This window comes from Haemorhous mexicanus, chromosome 2, assembly GCF_027477595.1.
Source record: "Haemorhous mexicanus isolate bHaeMex1 chromosome 2, bHaeMex1.pri, whole genome shotgun sequence".
Lineage (NCBI taxonomy): Eukaryota > Metazoa > Chordata > Aves > Passeriformes > Fringillidae > Haemorhous > Haemorhous mexicanus.
Genome location: NC_082342.1, coordinates 57,091,119 through 57,115,208, shown reverse-complemented (window position 1 = coordinate 57,115,208; position 24,090 = coordinate 57,091,119). Strand labels below are relative to the sequence as shown.

The following is a 24,090-nucleotide window of genomic DNA, read 5'->3' as shown; positions in this document are numbered from 1 at the left end:
TCTCGCATTTGTTGCTATCTATTCATTAAGGTACATCCTCTTAATAAAAACATCCAAGAAACCAGCCTTTGTTTGCTGATTATGCATTCGGGGATTCCAGATTTATAGCGCTCATTTACCTTAATTGAAGCTTATGACGAGTACAAATTTTCTGCTGAAAGAAAAAGACAAAAGAACAGAATGGTATAGGACAGAGTTCATGTAGAGATAAAGCGATGATTGTGTCATTTGTTTTGGAGGGTATGTTTGCTATTAAGCTGAAGTCTAAAGTAAGGTACATTGATTTACAGGAAATAGCTCACTTACACACATATTAGACATTTACAAACCCTACTTCAGAAGCCCCTGAATACTGATAAGTCTTTGTGATTTCAGCCAAGTATGTCATCAATAACATCAGCGTCTGTTTATAAACATTTTTTTCCCTGATTCAGGTAGTCAAAGTTCAGGAAAATATTTGTCTTTGGTCTCTGCAAATGAATGGCTTGAAATTCAGTGACATTGTCCTCTTCAAAGGGAACCGAAGGAACCCAATCCTGTTTCCTAGAAGGGCCCCAGAGGAGCAGGAGAACCAATGTGATTTCCAGAGAAGTGGCACCCTTCTTTCTGTTTTTGCCATTTAATGGAAAAAATAATTATTTCCTCTTATTGTGTCTTTGCATCTTGGAAGCTTTGCAAAATACTTTTTTGACCTCGTGGATTTCTTGTGGAAGAGTTATATGCATGACTTGAAAGAATGCACTAGTAGATAAAATACCTTCCTATAATTAACACAAAAAATTTGGACCTGGCTAGTTCCCGTCAGATTTCTGGCTCTGGGACCTTCTTCCTGAAATGCCTTTGGCTCCATTTGAAGGTCCTGATTTAGCAAATCATTTAAGCACATGCTGCTGTGAAGCAGATGTGCTTAAGAGTTGCTGAAGTGCAACCCTGCTTGGGTGGGGTTTTGCTCATCCTCCTGTGTGCAAGACGGCAGGAAAAAAATCTGGCTTTTTTTTCTCTTTTGTGCACTGGGAGAATAAAGCACCTTCAGCAAGCAGGTGATGTCCCTGTTACATTTCAACACAGAGAATACAGGGTAATAGGACTTGGCACCAAGGCAAAGCACAAGTAAATACCGTGTGCTGCATGTATCTGTTACTCTAAAGCAAACATTGGGAAATGAAGAGTGTAAATAATTATGCCCAAGAGGGCAGAGCAAGGCCCACCATGATAGGAACTTCCTCTGCTCAGAGGCAGCCGCTGGCCCTGCAGGGTTTCCTTCTGAGCTGGCTGCCCTCCATCCCTCCCTGCACGGGGCAGTGGCCCAGAAATACCCATTTTCTCTGTTGGCTTTGCAAGCAGCGTGGGAACACTATTCCCACTGAGGACAGGATGTTAATTTATTTGCTGAGCTGAGTTTCCACACCTGATTCCCACCCTGCTGTTCACCAGCCTCTGGTGAAGCAAAGTTATTCCCCTCTGCACCCACCCTGAAGAGATTTGGCTGATACCAGCACAAAAAACCAGCAGTACCAGTGGTAACCAGTGACTCTTCTTGGGACAGCTTTTGTGGCAGCTAATGCTCCAGAGAGGTGACCTCCCCTCAGTGCTGTGGTTATGTTGGAGTTTCTCCTGACAGTGGACTCTCATCCTGACATAGAGAAAAATGGGGTTAACATGGGGCCTCAGGAGCACCAGAACCATTAACTGAAAAAATCCCACAGCTGTTCTGTGTACCCAGCAGCTCTAGCATTGTTGGTGGTATTTCTCTGAAGAGGTTATCCTGCTGGTTTTGTCACTACAAACTCTGAGATGGACACAGGGGTAGATGCACGCTAGTTTCTCCAGCTAGCCCTCCTTGTCACGGCCAGGAAAGGAACAGAGAGGTGACAGGGGGTCTGACAGCAATGCAGGGGACACAGAGCCCACAGCCTCGCTGCTCTGACACCACCCCTCTGTCTCCTGCCACAGCAACACTTGCTTCATCGCAAGTGAATGAAAGCGGGCAGCCCCAGCTGCAGCCGCTGAGGATCTCTTCTGAATGCCGTGAGCTACGAGCCAGGCTTTCCCCCAAAGCCTGAGTGCTTCTGCGCCTAAGCTTTTCATCTGGTGTCCCAGAATTGCGCATATTTTCACTGCCCGTGTTGGTGCCTTGTCCTTGTTGAGCGGCACAAACTATTTCCCTCTTACTGCCCAAAAGAAGGGGCAGGGGAGGGAGGAAGAGAAAAGAGGGGAGATTTTGTGTCTCTTAGTTTGCCCTCCTGTCAATCGATCATCAGCAATTCCTCTTAGATAATAACACACAAATTGTCTGTGCAGCTCAGCTGCTGCTCTGCCTCTGTGAGAATCTGCTGGGACCAAGCTTGGAATCAGCGAGTTAATGAGCTGTAAGAGCAAAGGACAAGGGGGAGAGGAGGGAGGGAGGGGGGAGAGGGACAGAGGGAGGGAAGTCCGAAGATCCAGCTCCTGCTCCAGCTCCGCTGGGAGTTAGGTGCTCACCAAGCTGTACCTACAGCGTCCCAGCTCTAGAGCCGTGAACGGGGGATCCGCGGTGGCAGCGCAGCAGCTGGGGAGGAGTAGGCAAGGCTGAGAAAACAGGCAAAGCACTCGCAGTATTCGCTGTAGCCACATCCCGCCGAGGTCCGCCTTAGGTCTGCCTCTCCCCACAGCCCTTTTTTTCACTTCTTCAGACCATCACTTTGTGTTTTAGTGCCTCACTGGAGCTCCACTCTAAAGCAAATGTGACTGTGCATCTATATATATCTCTATAGCTCTATGTGATACGTACATACATGAATTGGAATGGGCAGAAGTGATGCGGCTTTGGACAAGCAGTTTTGTGCGCAGTCCCACCAGACGATTTTTGTGACATTAAAGGTTTGCAAAATGTTAGCTCGGGGTCCCAGCAGTGATGGTCCCCCATAGAATGACAGCAGCTCCCCCAGGAGGCACAGGGGCATCACCTGGGTGCGAGCCCTGCTGTCCATGGCTTGCTTTTGTGTGAGGGACACCAGCTTTTGGAGATCATCTCCCACATTTTGCAGGCAGCACAAAAGAAACGTAGAGTTTGTTGCTTTCTCAGCTTCATAACAAAGCTATCCAGTTCTAAAATTATCAGAGTGAAACGGAGGCTTGCTTAATGTGTGTGTGGGTGTTAATGGAGAGAGAACCGCTCTTTTAACTGCCTTAAAAGCTATTTCATAAAATAGTTTCATTGTCAGGGACTTTAAACATACAGGATTAATATCTTAACTGACTGTGCCTCATTTTGTATTATCTCAAGGACAAATTTATAAGATGATACACACTATTTAGTCTTTATAATGCTTGCATCTGTAACTGCCATGCTTTGGGAGAATTTTACCTTCATTGCTACTTACAGAAACATATTAAGTTGCCATAAACAACAAAAAATAAATTAATCACATTCACAAATGTGCTAAGGAGTTAGCTACTATATATAAACTGCCAAAAGCAACCTGAAATCTATATGAAATGAGGCAAATATTGCTTAGAGATATTAAATAACACATGTATAAATCAGCTTAATTTAAAGCATCATTGAAATTACTAATGCTATTTTGATTTGTAACATAAGGTTGTGTGTTTTATTAAAATCCTTTTACTGAAAAGGCTTAGATTTTTAAAAATGTTACAATTATTTTGTGTATTTTCCATTTATTGAAATTTCATTTTCAGAATTTGAATTGGTTTTTTAGGACAGCTATCCTAATTTAACCGGTAACTGCAATGTGCTAAGAAGAAAAAGTAAAAAATACTGATTATAGGATGCCTGAAACCACAGTATTTTTCAGAAATGTTTCATGCCTGGTACTTTTCTATGCACATCATATGAATTCCTTGGCTTCTCCAAGCAGAGTTCTCACAGTGTGGGATGTTTGAGGGAAAGGAGACCTTTTCTATGAATGGACAGAGAAAGCTGTCAGCTTGTTTAGTCTTGCAAATTGAAGGCAGAGAGTAGATATGTTTGTTGCCTGTGAATGTATTAGAGTAAAATTCCAAAAAGCTCTTTCATTGAGTGGAAAATATTGGCATAGAAGTAAATATGAGCATGCTAAAGAGGCGAGAATTGACAGACGTGTGCAGCCCAGAGATCCTGTTTCTGATGTCGTGACACTTACCTAAGGAAGAGTACAAAAATGTATCCATTCTAAGCTATCCCCATCACCCCTCAAGCATTTTGAAATATTATGGAAGTCAAGAAGGGTATCACAAAGCTCTGAGGTTAAAGAGGGAATGTGATGCCCCAGTTTTCTCAGGAAGGAGAGGCACACTGTTCTTGTCTTCATAGCTCACCACAGCATCATACACATATCTACTTTTTCTTGGCAGCAGTTCTCCAGAGCCTCAAAGGGAGGAACAGTCACTTTTCTGGCTCGAAAGAGCTGGGTGGTTTTATAGGAAATGCATCAACATTCCTGACAGTAGGAGGTGAACAAAGAGGGGGAAGATGCAGCAGGACTGATGCACACTCTGTGTTTGATTAGCTGTTCAATATTTAGGACACTGGATTCCCTCTGAAGGGTTTTTCTGATCCATAGTGCTGGACCTAGGCACTGGCTCCATCCCCACTAAGGAGAGCAGGCACCAATTCATCCATCACTGCAATGTATATGCTGGGAGTTTAAATAAACTGCCTTTGAGGTTATGTGTCAAACTGGGCCTGTTGTGGCAGATGACATTCCTGTCACCAGTGTCCTCTGGAAGACACTTGCATACATTTCTGGGGAGGACTGTATAAACTTTGAAAAGAACACCAAAGAGGAGATCTACTGGTAAATATGGCGTCAGAAGAAGGCATGCCCTGGCGGCAGACACAGCTCCTCATTTCCATGCCTTTGGACCCTTTCTTGCACAGACTCATCGCTCCCTGTGTGACACAGACCCTGCTCCATCACTGCTGACTTCTGACTTTTTGGAGAATGGCCTCCAAACCAATTTCCTCTACTTAAGTTTGGACACCAAAAAGCTGTAGCTGATTCATGATTGTAGGCGCACACTCCATGAGAAGGAGATGCACCTCCAGGGAATTGTGGTTAATTTGGGAGTTTCATTCTTCTCTTTCTTTACTGTTGGGATGTTAAGGCAATTACACCCCTAATTTACCAGCTGCTCTTGGTGTGCTAATTGTAACGAGGATGACTCAGGCAGTGTAAGATTAAAAGTGTTATCAGCTATCAATCATATGTCAGTTTGGAGGCAACTTTTATAGCTGAAATGGCTCCGGCCACACCAGGACTTATGTTCCAGGCTACTCTAAAAACTGGCTTGCAGAATGTCTGTGTAGACCTCATGTTGCCACATTGCCCCCTCTCCTCTCTCCACTTTGGGCAAGGCCTTAGCCCCACCGAGCAAGCTCTTGTTTCTGCTAGTCCTGTTTTGGACCCTAGTCCCATCCCTGTAAATGAACATCAATTAATTGCTGGAAATTGTTTCCAAGTGCAGAATTGTTGCATTGAAGTTTTCTCAGGTTTGAATTCCTTTTGTCTTTTTCATGACATGATGGTTTTATTGCACCAAAAGTGCTTTGTGATGAAGCTTTCAGGTGACCACAACCTTCTGAATGCCTGAAGCTCTCAACAATTTGAAGTTAATGACAGACTTCACAAAGTTATAGATAAAACATCTCCTTGAAAAAGTCCACATTGTCTGAATGATGCAAAAAGGGCAGAGAAGAAGAAGAAGGGAATTGTTCACCTTTTCATAGCAATGCCTTCTAAATGGTCTTCCAATTTTCTGTCCTTTACCTCTGGGTTTGAATGTATTGGTGTTGTCTAAGTCTTGCTTTGAACTCACAGATTTTCTTTACAGACTGCACCAATTATTTGGGAGGAATCTGCTCATATACAGAAGACTCAGAAATCTGAGCTCTTGTGGAAAGCCAAATTTAGAAGGTAAGCAAGGAACTGGCACACTAAGGGATAGTTGAGGTTAGAGACTCTGATAGCAGCAATAGCCATCCCCATCTAAAAATACCTTGTAAGATTACATTGAGCCCGAGGTCCCTGTGTGAGAGCTATTGTCATGTGAAAACCATGTCTGTGGCTTTCAAGGCAAGTGTATTTGTTGTTTTGCAAAACCTTCATCTAAAGAACTGTTCTATCTTCTCCTGTTGCCTCATGCTCTCAACTCCCATCATGTTTTTGTTCTTTCCACTGTTTAATGTTTATCTTCCTTTGCAAAAATAGAAGCCAGACGGGAAACCATCTTTTCTGGGCATTCCCACAGTGCATATTTGCATTTTTGTGCAGTATCTCAATAGCACGGTGTTCTTCAGATAACCTGAAATCACAGGGGTTATGCAGGTAGCAATCACAATACTGTGCACAACTGTGAATGACTATTCCGAGCAAAAATTAACAGTGCAGATACAAAACAGACTGACTGAAAGTACAAAGGTTAGGTAGCAACTTTACCCCAACAAATACATGCAGTCCTGGCTCCTATAATCTGCAGGTTAAAGGACAGTCATAGAGTCAAAGAATCATAGAATGGACTGGCTTGGAAGTGACCTTAAAGATCATTTAATCCCAATGCCCCTGCCAGAGGTTCCATCCAACCTGGTCTTGAGCACCCTCAGGAATGGAGGACACAGAATTTCACTGAGCAAACTATTGCACCCTCACTGTGAAGAATTTTTTCTTAATACCTAAACCTACTCTCTTTCAGTATGAAACCCTTCCCCCTTGTCCTGTCACTAAATGCTCTTGTGAAAAGTCCCCTTCCTTTCTTGGAAGGTCCCTCAAGGTGCTGAAAGGTCTCAATTAGGTCCCCCCAAAGCCTTCTTCTTTCCAGGCTAATCAACCCCAATTCTCTCAGCCTTCCCCATAAGAAAGGTGCTCCATTCCTCTAATCATCTTCATGGGCCTCCTCTGGACTCACTCCAGGAGGTCCATGTCCCTCCTGTGCTGGGGACCCCAGGGCTGGATGCAGCATTCCAGGTGGGGTCTCATGAGAGCAGAGGGACAGAACCCCCTCCCTCTCCCTGCTGACCACACTGCTTTGGATGGAGCCCAGGACACCTTTGGCTTTTTGGGCTTGGCTGGGTTGTGTCCAGCCTCTCTCCTGCCAGCACCCCAAATCCTTCTGGGCAGAGCTGCTCTCAATCTGACATCCCCCAGCCTGTGTAGATGCTGGAGATTGCCCCAAGCCCTTGCTCTTGGCCTTGTGGAAGCTCACTATATTCCCCAGGGCTCCCAGGGGGTGTCCAGGTCCCTCTGGTTGGCATCCCATCCTTCAGTGTGTCAACTTTACCAGTCAGCTTGATGTCATCTGCAAATTTGCTGAGGGTGCACTCAATAATGACATCCTGGGGTGGGGATCTCTTTCTCTGTTGTCCAACCACAGCGAATTTCAGGCTATATTTTACAGTCCTTGGGTAAAAGGAGAGGATGACATCAGTTTCCAAGAAAGTCTTTAATCTGAAAATGTTTCAAAAGTGTCGGAAAACCTTCATGTAATCTGACAAATTGCAGCACCTCCAGAGGATTCACTCAACTTGAAACATTTCATTTTCTTTTTTTTTTTGTTTATCCTCAGTCATGATGTGAAAAGGTGATAAAAGTGCCTCCCCTCCCCTTGCTGAAATGAAAGGTATCCAGTTCCTCCAGTGCTGATGTTCTGACAGGTTGAATAGCAGGGGAAAAGGAATTGAGGATTTTTTGTTTGTTTGTTTCTGTGTTTGTTTGTCAGATTTTTTTTTTTTCCTACCTGCGTGAGGGCTGGGACTGCATTTAAAAAGACACCATCAACTTTAGATGATAGAAATGCTCCAGAAGGAGTCTGTGGTGAGGGGACTTGTTGCTGGGGCCAGCCTGGCTCTTGGTGGGTCTTAATTTACACAGGCAGATGGAAGATTTCTGTAGGAGAGAAAGACACTTACACAAGCGTCTGCCACAAAACGGGAGTCAAGTGTCCTGTTTTTACAACCTCTGGCTTGTGTCCAGCCTTTAACCTCCCAAATTCCTGCAGATTCGGTGTGTGGAGATCAGCAATGCCTGGCTCTGGCTGAGACTTGGATAGCTTTCCTGGACAACTTTGCTCAGCCCCACTGATGCCTGCAAAAAAAAAATCCCTGCCTCAAGGTTTTCCACTGGAACCACTCTTTGCTGGTGTCTCGTTTTCTGATAAATTAGAGCTAAGCAAACAGCCACCAAAACAGATTTAAAGGAGCCCCAGTATAAACAGGAACGTTTTGCTGCTGTTTTCACTTGGCTGGACCAAACACAGCTGCCTGTTGGACTGGGTAAATAGGGAGCAGGGTAGTATTACACTTCACCTCTTTATCAGGGTTCAAGGCAAACCTTTCTCTCCTTTTTTTCCTATGTTGTGCATATTTTGGAGTTCTTTTTATAAGTCAGTTTTTATTTTAAGTTTCAGTTTGGGTTTCTGGAAAATGAACTAGCTGAAGCGGACTGTGAAATTACTCCCTAGCAAAAGGTAAGCAGGAATCATGCAGAAATGATGACAATGGGAAGAAGTTTGAACCAAAAAAAAAGTTTGTTTTTTAAAATATTATCCTTTGGTTACTGATTACGTGCTTACATGTTTTAACATTCTCTGTATTACAAATAACTGGAGTTGCAAATCTTCCATCCTGGACGAGATCTAAAGTTGAGCTGACTCCCCTCCTGCTTACAATTGTTTGGGAGAAGGGCCAAGCAGGGTGGTCAGGATTTCCTGAAGGGGAGTGGTAAGAGATCCACCTTCACACCAGGTCCCAGCTCCATCACGGGCTGGAGGTTTTCTAAACATGAAGTATATTATGTCTTGCAAAAGACATTTATTTGAACAAACAAAGTTTATTCATCATGACAAACTTCTGATATTTGCATTGCACGTGCTCAGTGGTGGTTTAAAACCTCAGTGTTTCTGATTCCCAGAGGTTGATTACACACAACAGGATAATGCTTCTCTTTCTCACTTATGATTTTCCCACCATGTATTTACTGGATTTACATACTCTGACATTACAGCACCTACATTCAAAGGAGAAAATACTTATAGAATGGCATTACATGCTAAATTAAATCATCTTTCTCAGGTACTAGATACAAAGAGATGGTCCCTGGCTGTAACTGCTCACAGTTTGGGTAGATAAAGCTAAAGACCAAGGGGCATAGATTTTGTTTTTAAAAATTACAGATTGAGCAGCCCCCATCAGCCCATATAGGAAGTCTGGGTAAAAGCAGAAACTGCCTTTAATAATAAAGTATCCTTTTGTGTGCAACAAATTTTCCCCTTAACACACAGCAGGTCTGTTTTGTAACAGTTTGCAGGAGCGCCATACATTTCCTCTCTGGATTATTTTCATTATCACTACGACCCAGAATGAGTTGCAGCAGGGCAAAACTACAAACCAGTTTTCCTCTCTTGCAATTTTTATCTAACAAGATAGTTTGGTGTAGAAGGAGACCCATTTGCATCATATCTTCCCTCTGCCTTCTCCTGCTGAGCATCCCAGTGTCTCAGTCTCACCCGAGCCCTCCGAAATTTTGCTGACTTCTATTAAGTCTGCCATCCTCTGAGCAGCCATCCTCCCCAAAGGGCCACGCTCCTGCTGTCTTTCTTCTCTCTGCATGGGACTACTGCTGCTGTTTCATGATCCCTAGCAATAAAACAGGAAAGGCAGGGAATGCCAGATGAGGTCAGATCCATGTCTGTGTGTCCTGGCTCTCTGGGCACAGCACACAAGCCTTGGGGCCACTCCCACTGTCCGTGTAATGCCCCACACAGCAATTACAGGATTAGGGAGGTTAGAGGGGACATCCCGGCTTATTTTTTTAGAATCTGTTTATTGATCTATTGTTCATGACTTTTTTTTCTCCAGTCCCTTTGCATCTTATGGTACTGTCCATCTCCCCAGCCTCCAGAGGCAACAAGTTCCCAAATTTTTCTATTTGCCATGTAAAATTTTTCTTCCTACTCTCTGTTACAAATTCATTCAAATTTCATTGAGTGCCCACACTTCTGCTATTGATGGAAGAGGTGAACAAGAGCTTTTTATTCCCCTTACAGTCCCCTTCATGTTTTTTAAGCTTCTGTCATATCCTTCCTCCAGCCTTCTCAGTTTCTCTTAATATGCAGTTTGCTCCATTCTCATCATTTTAATTGCAATTCCCTATAGCTTTTTTGATTCTACTGTATCCATTTTCAGGTGTGGAGAACACACACTCATCTCCCTCAGATCCAAGGGTGCACCAAGGTCTTACAGGATGCTGTTTCCACCAGTAGGGGATGTAGGGTCTATCTATTAAAAACAAAACAAAACCAAATTAAAAGCAAAAACAAAACAAAAATCCCCACTAAAACAAGCACAGCCAGCCTGAGAATGTCATCAATGTTCTAAAATGTCTGTAATTAAAAGCAGTGCTGAACATGAAATAGAAAAGCCACTGAAAAATGAAGATGCAGCCTAAAGAGCACAGGAAGAACATGGTGCTTATAGCAATCAGAGATTTGATACTGAGGCCTCAGGGAAGGCACTACTTGGCACAGTGCCATGTGTAAAGAAATCCCAGGCAGCTCCAGGGGGCAAGGAGCCAAGAGCTAGAAAACAGGAGAAAGGGCTTGAGCAACTTCTGGATGCAGCAAGAGGGGGAAATTAAATCAAAACCTTCTCTTCTAGGTTTTGTGGCTGTTAAAAGAAGCAAATAAACAAATCAAACAAACAAACAAATAAAAAACAGAAAACAAAAACAAAACAAAGGAAAATGCTAAAAAATCAAATCTCATTTTCTAGAGAATACACCTTAATGGTCTTCAAAAAAAAAGAAGGTAGAGGAAAACCCACCCTGAACCTGATTTTTCACAGTGCAAAGTAACTGACTGAAAGCAGTAACAACTGAGAGTGGAGCTACTTAAATTTAGATTACCACAGGGTAAATTCCCAATGCAAATGCCTATGATTTTATGAAAGCAATCCAATTAGTCACAAGTCACTAGGACTAAGGATTAAAATCAGCCACTGTGGGAGAAGGCTGAAAGATACCATCTGCAGTTTGTGATAGAAGAGGATGCTCCTGGAAAAGGACACAAAGGCAAGGAGATTTCATAAGGGAAGGGAGGTGAAAGAGGGAAACTGCATTAGCAACAAAAGAAGGGAGTCAAAGTGACAAGATACCAGAGTCAGATGATTCTGATACAGAAAAGGGCAGAAGAAGAGAAAAAAATAGGAAAAGTGTGTATCATGTAAAACAAATCTTCAGTTTTTAGGTAAGAGATTTTAAGTATTTATAAGGACAACCTATGTGAGGGTAAATATCTGTGCTACCTCTACTCCCATTCCCCATCTCTACTCCCACAATCAGCTTAACAACGTCTTTGTAGGATGAAGCAGCAGTATAAGGGGCTGGAGAAAGTCAGTCCTGCCTCCTAATGTACAAGAAACAATTATTTAGGCAGCAGACACAGCTCTCCGTGAAAAATTTCATCTGGCTAGGTGGAAAACGAAGAAATAATCTCTTTCAAAAAACGTGAACAGCAGCAAAAATATAAGCAAAGCCTTAAAGCTGCAATTACTTTGGGTGAATTCTTAGGCAGGGCCAAAGCTGTGGTTCTGTAGGTGTTTATAACCATGGAACTGTCCTCCACAGGCACATATCCATGTTTTAGACCCGAGCTACCTTCTGAATAATTTGATGCAGGCTGCTTGTTCTGGCGTTAGGACCTCATTTAGTATTTAAGCATGAAACTATTCTTACCACTTTACTACCTCATAATCTTTGCTAAATGGTGTTTCAGCATCCATCTACAGCACTGCTGGAGAGGCAGAGTAAGAAAGGCAGGGAAGAAAATTTAATCTCCTGCCAGCAGACACAAGGGGATGGACGAGGAGGGCTGGGCAGAGCCTCCTCCTTGACTTTCTCCTGCACCTTGTGGCCGGATAACTGGGCACAAGGAGAGAGGAAAGACTCAGATTAGACTGCCAGAATCAGGGTAATAAAATATCTGCTTATTCAGAGCTGTGGTTATGGATGCAAAAGCGCAGCAGAGAAGCCCTTTCCTCACAAGTGTGTGTGCTCAGCTCCTCCCACCCTGCCAGGAGCAGAGCCTGTTCTTGACTCCACTCGAGTGTTTACATCACCCAGGGTGGGGGAACTGAAGCACAGAGATTAAGTGACTTCCACATCAGTGGTGACAACCACGAAAGAAACCCAGATTTCCTGCTTTGCTGTTTCCACTAAAGGCTCTGCAAACCTCTCTCTTGCTTTTCCCCCTGCTCCAAGCAAACCTCTCCACATCATTAGCAAACAATGGCATCAGGGTTGCTGGGGCTCAGGCAGGGCAATTTCCATCTGTTCATCTCACTTCCCTTTCTCTTCCCAGAGAGCTCACTAACTTCTAGTGCCAATACCAAAGCAGAAAGGGTCCCACTGGCTGAGTGCATCCCTAATTCCTCTCCCAAGCATCCTCCAAGGCTCTCCAGAGTCCCTCCATTTTCTGCACAGGGACAGGGTCAGGCACAGACCCACCTGCCTCCATCACCTGCAGGCTGCATCATACAGCCTGTGGCACTGCAAATGGGAACAAGGATTGTGCCAGCTGTGGGGCTTGGAAGCTTATGGAAAGGTGAACGTGGCTCTGGTGTTTTCTAAACGAAGGGGGTTTCTTTCTTTGTGCCTGGCATGTGAACATCTGTAATACACTGTACTGATGTTTCTGACATAGATGGGCCTGTCTGAAGTGTCATTACCTGAAACCTGAAAAGCCTTTATTCTTGCCTGCCATTTCTAGCACATGGCAGGATCCTTCACTCCAGAGTGATCACTAGCTCCCCATTAATTTTCCTCTCTGTTTCCTTGCCCAGTGAGCACCCTCTGCTCTTGCCGCTCTCTCCCCCTCCCCAACTCTCTGAAACGCTGCAAGAGAGTGCCCTGAAATACCTTTCCCTCCTTCCCTGTGTCCTGGCAGCCTCCACACAGTCCCTGTCCCCATCACTCAGGCTGCAGCCACCTCCTTTATCTGAGCTTGCCAGTCTTTCCTCTGTCTTTCACTCCACCATCAAGGTCTAGAGCAGCTTCCTGTCATGTTTTCTGGGCCACTTGTATCTTAATTTCTGCCTCAAGCAATCTCTGCCTCTCATGAGCATTTTCCATGTCATGTCTTTCTGCAAACCCTATCTTTCCTTGCTCCCGTCCCTCACACTTCCTCTGATTCTAGGGAATCTCTTCTTTACTGGCTTGTGATTTTAGGGTTTCCTGTTCTCAGGAGCTGGGATCTACAGGCAGTGAGATACAAAGTGCCAAACTAATTTTTTTTCCACCTTCTGATTAAAGTATTTAAGCTAACTCTTGCTCTGTTGCATTTGAAGTGGACACTGCACACATTCTTTTCTCCTGCTTTCTTTCTCCATCAGGATGTTTGGACCAGAACCTGCTTTTGATCATTGCTGCAGTTAAGACTTTTCACGAGGAATCAGCCACAGGCAACACATTTAACAGCCTGATTCTAAAATAACAATGTGTCTGTAGAAGAGTAATAAAGGATTTGCAAATGTTCTGTATTATGTCTTGATATGAGAAAGAATAGGCATCATATAAAAATGTGGATCTAAATTCATAGCACTCCATGTATTTCCACTTGCATAGCAAAAATCAGGACATACTGTGAAGACTGAGCTTTAAATATATGGATTATTCAGTTTATAGTTTAGTATGGTTTAGAAAAACAGATAAATGGAAAATAAGTGTACCAAGGGATTTCCATGTTCTGTGCTCTTTTAACACCAAGTAGCATCAATATCCAAGTTACACAGTCTATTATTAAATTTGTCTCTTTTTCCTTTTGGGAGGGGATAAAAAAATGCAGTGAATAGATTAGTTTTGATCTATTAAATCTGAGGTTATTGGGAGATTCTCTCAAAGGGTAAACACTGGTCAATATACATGTATAAACTGTTGCTCATATTTTTAACACACTGAAATACTGAAAAGAACATTTTTTTTCTACTGGTTTGTTAAAACCTCACTGTCAGTGGTCTTCTCCATGGAGAGAGCTGGATTGGGAGTTTTTGTCTTAGTACATTGGCAGGATTCAGCCCTTGACCAGATGAATGTTATTTCTCTGTCTTCAGTTGCAGCCAGAAAAAACTCAGGTGTGATGGTACACTCTTAAAGGTTATTTCAGGACTGTACCTTTGCTGAGAGACCAAACTTGAAACAAATGCAGCCTTTCATGTGCCTGTGGGATGGAGGTCCCAAGAACAGACGTGTGCACACGTCCCCTTCCTTTGAATTCACCTGCTGAATTTGAAATATATCCATGCAGTAGGATTACTTGTGTGCTGAATTGTGAGTAGAAACTTCTACAGTTTTGGGAACTCAATGGAAAAACAAACTATGAAAAAATCAGGCAGTCCCAGGCTTCACTTTCTGCCACTCCACCCATTTCAGTCACCAGCAGCAGAGCTCTGAGCTGATTCTGGTTTCCACTTAAGCAATGCTTGTAGCAGCTTTTCTGGACCAAGAATGTGACTACAGAAAATGTATCCAGGGTAAGCGCACGTGGGAAGAGAAAAACTTTCTGCTTCTGTAAATCTCAGTACCCAAACAGCACACTTTAAATCCGCTGCATTTCTGCATCCAGAAAATCAGTAGAATCAATCTCAGAAATGCTGGTGCTGCTCAGGAGTGTTTACTTGCTTACCTGGTGAGAAAATATGACATCAGGGAGAAATAAATGCCTACTAAGTCATGGAAAGTTATCTCTGCTAAGGACTTTGGGGTTTGCACTGGTTGTTGAGTTTTTCAGAGGGAGGAGACAGAGGCAATTAGGGGGTCTCAGCCTCAATTTTGCTGTACAAACTCCAGTTGCTGTGGCTGCAGTCAGGGTAAGCACCTGGTGACTGAGGAGTGTGGAGCAGCAGGGTGTTCATGAGCTGGGCTCCAGGCAGAGCAGAGCTTGGGTCTCATGACATCCCAGACGTGCTGAGGAGGATATTGCTCAAAAATATCTGGGAAAGGTTGCAGCCTACACATTCTGTCCAGAAAAATACAGACAGCAGTGTGTGTGTATGTACCTGGCTGGGTAAGTGCCCATCAAATTATTTTGTTTCTGCTGGGATTGTGGCATTTAAGGGTATTTTAGGCCATGCTGGAACCTCTTGTTACTTAAAGCTCTGCCAACCCAAACAAACTCAGTTTCCAGTTTGCAGATAGTTGTCTCCAAACTGGTCACCACCGTGGTGTCTGTGGGGGGAGATAAGCTATTCCACAGCACAGTTAATCTCTTCTGAAGCAATGTTCTTGACCTGATCAGAAAAACATCACTCTGAGCATCAAGTCCTGTGCTCCTGACATCAGTGTGAGCCCTCAACAAGAGGTGTCTTTTGACCTCAAGAACCTGTTGGACTCCAAGTAAAGTACATGTTTACATTCCCATGAAGTCACTTGGTCTTAATCATATGCTGAAGAGTTTCGCAGAGTTGATCCAAAGTTTGGGTGTTTGGAGGTAACTGCAAAGACTTACAATAGAAAGTCAGAAAAAAAAAATCAATTGCTCTTCACATAACACCCTTATTTATCCCCCTAATTAATTTACAAATCTACCTGGCAGATGCAATTTTTATTTTCAGCTGTTTTACTTGTGATCACTTTAGCTGTTTTGTTTCCTAAAGTTAACCTGAGTAAATATTTGACTTTGTCCTCTAAGTCACTGCATACCGTTGTCTAACCTAATAAAACCTTTTATTTCATTAGCACCGGTTTATCTAATGTTCCAGACTAATTGAGAGTGGATTTCCAAGAAGAAAAAGGAAGAACATGTTCACGACCACAGACACCTCCTCACCTGTTTATGAAAGACAACACAGGCTCTGCAGGACAGAAAAAATACCGGTAAAAAATACCACATCTCACCTCTCTGCAATTTTCTCAGTCCATATCAATTCCCTGAAGTAAAAGCCACATCAGTCATTCAGTGTTTACATAAAAATGTGAGCTTGAAAGTAAGGTCACTATTTTCCTCTGCCCAGTAGGGATTACTGGAACAGATTCTGCACTTCCCTGTGTGGAAATCACCTCTCTTCCTGGGCTCTGCCTTAGCAATCAGAGGGGTGGGAAGTGTTCCTTCCAAAAGTCCAGGTTGTTCTTATGCTGGGGGCCCCAGAGCTGGACACAGCACTCCAGGTGGGATTTCACAAGAGCAGATTAGAGGGGCACAATCAACTCCCTCACCCGCCTGGCCACTCTCCTTTTGATGCAGCACTGGGTATGCTTGGCAGTTTTCAGTCCTTTTACCATTCTAGATTAGAAACATAAAACTCAAAGAACTTTCTAAATTGATCCCATTTAATTAGCAATCTGACACATTGTTATCACTACTGTGATATTCCTGACTGCTGCCAAGAAGGCCTGGGGAAGGGGATTGACAGAAATTCGTGTACTTTATAAAAAAACCACATGGTGCTTGAGCGTGTTCAAGTAGAAATTACTGAAACCAAAGGGAGCACAGCAAGGACAGAGCATCCACAGATTCAGAGCCCTTTCCACATCAAGCTGGCAAGCTGATCTTGGCATTTGCTTGGGTCACTGTCCTGGAAGCCCATGGGGTACCTCAGCTCTGCCTTGCAGTGTTGGCAGGGCTGCTGTGAGAAGACACCCAGCCTGTTCTGCTGGGGTGGACTTGAGCACCAGACCTGAGGTTTCTCCCTGAGACACAGGTAGGGATGGATCTTCACAGGGATTAAGTTTTGTCATTCCCACAGTATTTAGGTATGAGGCAGTATGGCCATCAGATCCAAAGGCAGAAGGGTTGGACTTGACACTCAGATTCTTGACTGAATGGCTGGTGAAGGTTTTATTTTCACCTACACAAATCAAGTAGCTTATCTGGTAATTTTCCTGTTCCTTCTTTTCAGCTGAGGAGGAGATGGACAGCCCTATCCTAAGCTGTGAGTTGCACACAGGACAGAGATAATGGAGGCAGCAGAGAACCTGCCCTTTGTCTATAGGGCAAGTCTCTCCTGCTGAAGTAGGCAGGTGATCTCAGAGCAAGGTGGGGAAGGGCTGGAGAGGGCAGATCTGCTCTAGTCTCTCCACTGGGGCCCTGGGAGTTGGATGTGTGACCAAGGCTTCTCACCTCTCTCTGTCCAAGAGATTTTGAAACCCCTGGATGCAGCAATTCCCCATTAGAAATGTTGGACTTGGACAGTTTCGACAATGAAGGGTGCAGGGAGAATAAAGAAACTGGGATGGTCATGCAAAACTGCTACAGACAACCAGGAAAAGACCATTAAGGATTTTCCCATAACTTGGTCCTTCTGAGGAGTGTTTTCTGAGACATTTCTAAGGGAGAAGACCTTTAAGAGCTTAGCCAGTCTTTTAAGAGTCATTCTCTGAAAATCACTCATAAATTCCTATTAAAAGTTCATGAGGCTGACAGGCTACAAACAAGGACAACAAAACACTAAGGAAAAAAGGAAAAAATTATTATCATAAAATATATGCCCTCTTCTGACTCTTACTCACTTCTGACTTTCTGATCTTTCAAGGTCAACTGCAGATCCAAAGAATGATCTCATGTCTTGCCTCTACAGCCTGGCACTACTGCCAGGACCCCTCTCAGAGCCAAGAATCAACAGTTTCAGCCCCATGCTCTGCCCCTGCAAAACTTGCCCTCACACAGTGAATGTTTCATGGCTGGCCAGGGATCACCACAGGATGCACCCAGACAGCTCAATTTTCCTCCCTTTTCACTTTCTCAGTGACTCCTGGAATGTGTTTGCACATGGTGGAAAAAATGCAGAGAGGAGGTAGAAGCAGCCAGGAACATCACCCTCCCTGCTGGCGCTCAGCTCTGAGGTTGGTAGCTTGTGCCAGCATTGGTAGCCAAAAAAGTTGGAGGAGACCCTGATGCCTGGAGCAGGTGAAGCACAGATTACATTAATTTTTTGGGGGTAATCCTTTATTTTTTAATTAAAAAAGAAAGATGTATAATCTGCACAGACTCAGTTAACACAGGCTTGCAATGAGAGGCGAAATCTATTTTGATCAGAAAAAATGGCTTGCAAGGAGTACAAAATTTTTCACAAACTTTCAAACCCATCTTTTCCTCCCCTTTTTCATTAATGGGCATCTTTTATCCTGTCCTAAGCAACAGCAACCACACTAATTAGTTTAACGAGTACAACAAATGGTTTTATTGACAAAAAAGAACCCTTTGAAATATACATTACATTCACAGAGGATTAAATTACACCCTATTATCCATTTTCCATAAAATAAAGCTTACTTTGATAAATCACAATTAATGTTATCTTTGGCTGATAAGAACTCAGTACTTATTTGTGTGGCTTCTATAAATAGTGTGTTCTGATTTTTATTCCTCCCTAAAATAGTCAATGATACAGTCTGCCAGGCATTTTCCTGCAATTTGACAATGCCACATCTGTGAACCAAGCAGCAAGTGAAAGCTTCATTGTCTGAATATGAAACATGCAACAGTCTCTTTCTTTTCCGCCAGCTCCTCTGCAGTAATCTATCAAACACCTTTCAGCCATATCTTGCTCCATCAAGGTTTCCTTACTGCTAAAGCAAGGAAGTCAAAACAAACTCCTTTTGTTAAGAGCAAAGCCTTTGTGGCTCATCTTTCCATTGTATGAAAAGTCAGTGTGACAACTGTAGCATGATGGGGTCATACCCTCATTTAGGCCTTAATGCACACAAGATATGCACAGCAATGTACAAAAGTGTGCATTTTCAGGTGTAAAGTGCTCCTTTGGCCTTTGCCTTTCCTTAGTTTTGCTCCAGAGGATTTTGCAGATTGCTGGAGATCTACTGGCACATCTCTGGGTGGATAAACAGTTGGTGGAGGATCAAGCCAGGAGCAATGTCCTGTGTTTATTCAGACCTGCATTAGCACTGCACAAAGTGGCTCTTTACTAAAGGATGGAGATAGTTAGGATATTGGAAAAGGTTCTTTGTGGGTTTACCCACCTTTTGAGCATTTGGTAACAATGCACACCAGGCAGGGACATCCCCACTGCATCACAGCTGGGCCGCCTCGCTGGGCAACCAACAGCTTAGCACAGCACAGCAGCACATGAGCACCTTTAAAAACTTCCAAGAAGTTTGATTCTGAAAAACTGAAGCCAATTTCCTACTGTGTAGTGGACCACCAGAGAGATTTGCCCTGCTGCATGAATGACACTGCCTCTCCTACCCTTCAGGACAAATATCCAAGTTCAAATTATATTAATTTCTTATTTTTTGAAATTCTTTCAAGAAACACATTTGCTCTGAGTTCAACTACTGCTTTGTATGCCCTGGCTGACTCAAAGCATCTCATTTTACTCTAAATATTCAAGGGTTAGAATTTGTGTAGCAGTTGCTGGATTGGCTTGAAATAAGTTTGCAAAGTTCTTAAGACTGGTGGGGAAAAGATGTAGCAGTTCTGGAAATCTTAAAACAAGTAAATTCAATATGTGAGTTGAATACACAATTTTTGAAAATCCTCTGCACTTCTCAAATATAACATCAATTTAACATCCATTTGCAGCACCTAACCCCAGCCAGGCCGTTTTGGATGGGTGTTCTACCATAAGCAAATGTGTCTTTTCCCACATTTTCCCTCAGAAGCAGGTGGCAGTGGATTTCAAATAAACCCACACCCATGTCTGTGTTCCTTTCTGGAGGGTGTGTTTTGTTCATGGAAATATGTCTAACCTCTTTGTTTAATTTTCAAAATTTTATAAGTGTCCCACCCCCTGGGTTGCCCACAAAGTGATTCAGCAAGCCAAGCAAAGGGATCAAAGAACAGTTACATTTTTTTAAGTGAATGGAAAAGTTTAGCAGCTCCAAAAGTATTTTCCCTCAACACATATTTCAAAACATTAATAAAAATAATTACAGCTGAGTCTAACAGACAAAACGCAGGGCTAGAGTCATAAATTTTAGAGATCAGAGAGGAGCACTCTGAAATGCTGCAAAACAAATAGATTATCACCTTTCCAAACCTCTGCAAACTTCTCTTTTCCTGTAATAGAAAATAAAAAAAATCACCATGGCTGGGCTGCTTCTTGCTTGCTGTAATTAAAACAACTTTAATATTGTATTTCCTCAGTGGTGTGCACATTTATAAAGCAGGAGGGAGGAAAGTGTACACGTAGGAGTGAACACACAGGAATTGCCACCAGCACAGACCCAATCACCTTGGGTCCAACCCAAGCCCAATTCTTCATCTTGATGCTCACTGGATACTCTGTGGGTGATAAAGTCCTGATTCTGTCTTCAGGGGCTCATGTTTTGGAATCAAAGATAAGGCCCTGATGAAATAAATGGAGGAAGATCCAGACCCTAGAGGTCTCAGAGACCCCTTATGTACATGCCACAGGGCCACACTCCTCCTTGCTTATTTCATCTCCTGCCTCCCCTATTTTGCGCTAATTTATGCACAGCTGCTGAATTCAAAAGAGAAGAAACAGACCTGCCCCATCTCATACCACACAACAGTCAGAGGGCTGGGCGCTCGCCAGGAAGATGGGATATGTTGATTCCAAACTCCTTTGGCCCAGAACCCAGCTCTCCCACTTCCCAGGCAAGTGCTCTTTGTACCAGACAACACATCTGTTCTCAGAACGGGGCTGTCAGGGTGTCACAGGCAGGGAGTGCTGCCTGCTGTGGGCAGTGTGCAAACCCCTCTCTTTTCCCACCTTCCCCCACCACTGCCCAGAACAGAGCAGGGAGTTGCTGTCTCCAGGAAAAGCCACGCCCCTCTAGGAAAAGTGATAAGGACCAACAGCAGAAGGGCTGACTGACTCAGCCCAGCCAGGGGAGCATCTCTTCAGGCATGGGATGCTCAAGCCAGAGCTGCAGTAACTGGTCTGAGAACAGGCCAGGCACCAACACCCAGAGTGATTTAATTTATGGCAATCCTTAATGGATCCTCTAGCTGATCAGGGACTGCAGCTTCAAGGTTCCTAGTGTGGAAATCCTGGGAATTGGTAAAATAAAGGGTCAGAAATGCCAAGATGGAAAAGGCAGGTCAAAATCTTATCACATTTTCCTTCCTACTCATAGGAAGGCAAGCAAGAGAAAGTAAAAACATGGAAGACCGAGTCAGTAAGTCAAATATTTTTATTTATGTCCTTTCTTATTTGTGACCATTGGTCATTAACTTTAATTGCACAGACCAAAATTAGCAATTGACTTTAATCTTCCTAAACTACAACTTTTATAGCTTTTGCATTTTTACCAAGAGAAGACAAAATAATGAGTAAGTCTCTACATGGAATCAAAGATAGGAAGCAACTTGTTACTAATCCTCATGCAAGCTACTGATTTTGGGAAACTGAGGTTGAGTGTTATTTCAGGAAAAAGTTCACTCTTATGAGTATGCTCATCTCAAGCTAATTTATAGTCCTTTCACAACTGATGTAATTTTCATATATTAGATAATAATTACAGGTGTATTAAGCAATATTAACATTATTAAACAACAATGAACAGCCGCCTGAAGGTATAATATGGCAATGCAAAATCTCAGTAATATAAAGAGACTTACCTGGTAATTTTCCATTAGAGCTTTTCCAAGCTTCGTGAATTTTTTGTTTTACAGGTCTAGAGATTTTGAACAGAGTAAATCTAACATTCATATTTACAGAAAGATTTATGCCTGGCCCAAGAACTCCAGGGACACTTACACTTTCTATACCAACAAATTACTCCCATTTGGAAAAGGAGCTATTGCTTTATTGTGGCATTACCACAGAAGCTGCTTTCTGAGCGCACTGAATGCATTTTGTGCAATGAGTCTTCCAAGAGGCTAAAACGTATTGCTGCTGCTCTTTATGTCTTGCTCTTTTGCAAGCATACACTAAGCTGCAGACTTGGCTGCCACTAAGTATGTATTTTATATGTGGACTATTAATACTAATAAAAGTAAAATAAGTTATTCAATATGAATGACTGCTCTTCTCCCCCTTGATGTACATAAAATAAGCCACATATAATATGAGACTAAACTCAGGTGACTGTAATAACTCTGTGGCACTCCTACAGTAACAAGAGAAGAAAAAGTGAACTACTTCCAGCAAAACAGTTCGCTTAAATTATCCTTTAAAAACAAATGAACAAAAAAAACCAGTCACAAATCCATTTTACTAACTTTTTGTTTCCTGAAGGTTTCTCTTTAACAATACTTTTCTAAAAAATAACTATGTTTAAGGAATTTGCAGATAATTATCACAAGACCCAAAGGAGAACAAATATCCTACTTACTTATTTTCCTCTTTTCCTGGAAGCAGAAGTCCCTTAAATCATAACTCTGTAATATCAGAGCTTCTACACAGGGAAGCTTCAGCTTGCACCAGAGGAGGGAAATGAAAGCTTCACTTATGGCTTTCTACGCATCAGGCTGGGACATCTACTCATCCCAGCTCTCACAGATAAATCCCAAGTCATGCAGACCACGAAAATCTCGTGGTGGATTATCAACTGAGTAAATACTTGTACTACAGCAGATGGACTTTCTCCGTACATAAAAACAAACAAAAAAAAAAAATCACGTACACGTGAGGGAGGAATGGCCATACTTCTGTGCAAATCACTTTCCTAACCTACATTGTTACTGGTCCCAGCCTTAGGAGATCAACATGTTTTAACTGATCCAAAGACTCTTACTGAAAACAATTGCACGAAACCAAAATTCTTCCAGTAAAACAGAATTATAAAAATAATTTAAAGCATTAACTTCCAGGTTATGTACAAGCATGTAGTTCAAACACTTCCTTTTCTGACAGAAAACACCAGATAGTATATGGCAAAAAAACACACAAATTTTGCCTCAAATATTTTATCAACAGGATTTGCAAAAGAGCATCAAGTACTCTGAAACGATTTATGAACTGCAAAGTGATACATGAGTCATTCAAAGTGTATCAGTTGTATTAAAATTTCAGTTATCAGTGTTTACTGATGGCAGGCTGAGAAAAAGAGTGAGAGAACAGACAATAGAGCAAATAAAAATATTTGTGAGGTCATAACAGACACTGGTTAAACCTGCAGTTGAAAGTATTATGTACAGCAAGGAAAAAAGCTTTTCTCCTTTTTCAAAGAGATTGCACATTGTCAAGGTCCACTTCCACCAGAGAAATACATTAAAATAATTTTCAATCTATATTCTATTTTCTGGCCTATTTAAAGTATTCAAAGACACAGGAAAGACTAGACTTCTGCCAAGCAGATTAAAGAAAACTGCATTCCTACATATTTTAACTATACAGTTACACATCCAAATTCAAAGCAGAAAAATAATTCAATGCAAATACTCAAGAAATTCACAATTATGGATTCTGATTAATTTGGGGGACACAAGACTATGAAAGGAGTGCCTGAACTTGATGAGGAGATCTGTGTAGGATGGTTTCTGGATCCTTGTATTCATTTGAAGGATCCATCACAGCTGCATATAACTCACTGTAAGCTCTGCAGACGAGTTCCGTTGACTGTTTTATTATCTGCTCTCTAAAAACCAAAACAAAATAACATAATTTGCAATTTGTAGGGAATATAACTGTACTACAAATAAGGAATTAAAGATATACATTAAAAATAAACATTAAAAATTTAAAAGAGAGGGCTTTTTCTCTCATTGTATCATACACAGATAAACTCACACATATGACCTGATAACCAAGATAGGAGCTTCTTTATTTCTACAGTCAAGCAAAATCTAATAGAAGGATTTAATTTGCATACATCAGTTTCCCACCTGCACTCGCCCATATCTTTTAAAAGACTGATAAACTTAGTGATCTAGCTTCTACCTCCAGTGGCTTCTCACTGTGTTTGCAAATACGCACTTTTTTTTTCATCTACCAGCAAATATATTCTACTTGCTTTATCTTGATAGCAAGATGCCATGATGATTCCATAATCAGACAAAAACTAGTGACAGTGGTCAGAGATTTAAAACACAACCTTTTACAGACAATGCTATGAAGTCTGAATCCTATTATTTTTTCTGGAGATAAATGAGTAACAATGCAGAGACTGAATGCTAAATTTAACTGGAGAGTTTAGTATTTTTTAAAGACAATCTAATAATTTTATTTTACATTGCCCATTGAATCAGTTTACTCTAATCATC

The 24,090-nt window shown here is 42.3% G+C and overlaps 1 protein-coding gene across 3 annotated transcripts in view; it reads right to left on the bottom strand.

Annotated features, from left to right (window-relative positions):
* Positions 1–21,059: 21,059 nt before the first annotated feature.
* The window catches only part of COG6 (component of oligomeric golgi complex 6), a 55,263-nt gene continuing 52,232 nt past the window's right edge, over positions 21,060–24,090 (bottom strand). For all 3 annotated transcript variants that reach the window (XM_059838934.1, XM_059838936.1, XM_059838935.1), the window contains one exon: positions 21,060–23,465. In XM_059838934.1, the coding sequence (XP_059694917.1) occupies positions 23,318–23,465 (148 nt within the window). In that variant the 3' untranslated portion in view covers positions 21,060–23,317. The remainder of the gene's footprint in view (positions 23,466–24,090) is intronic.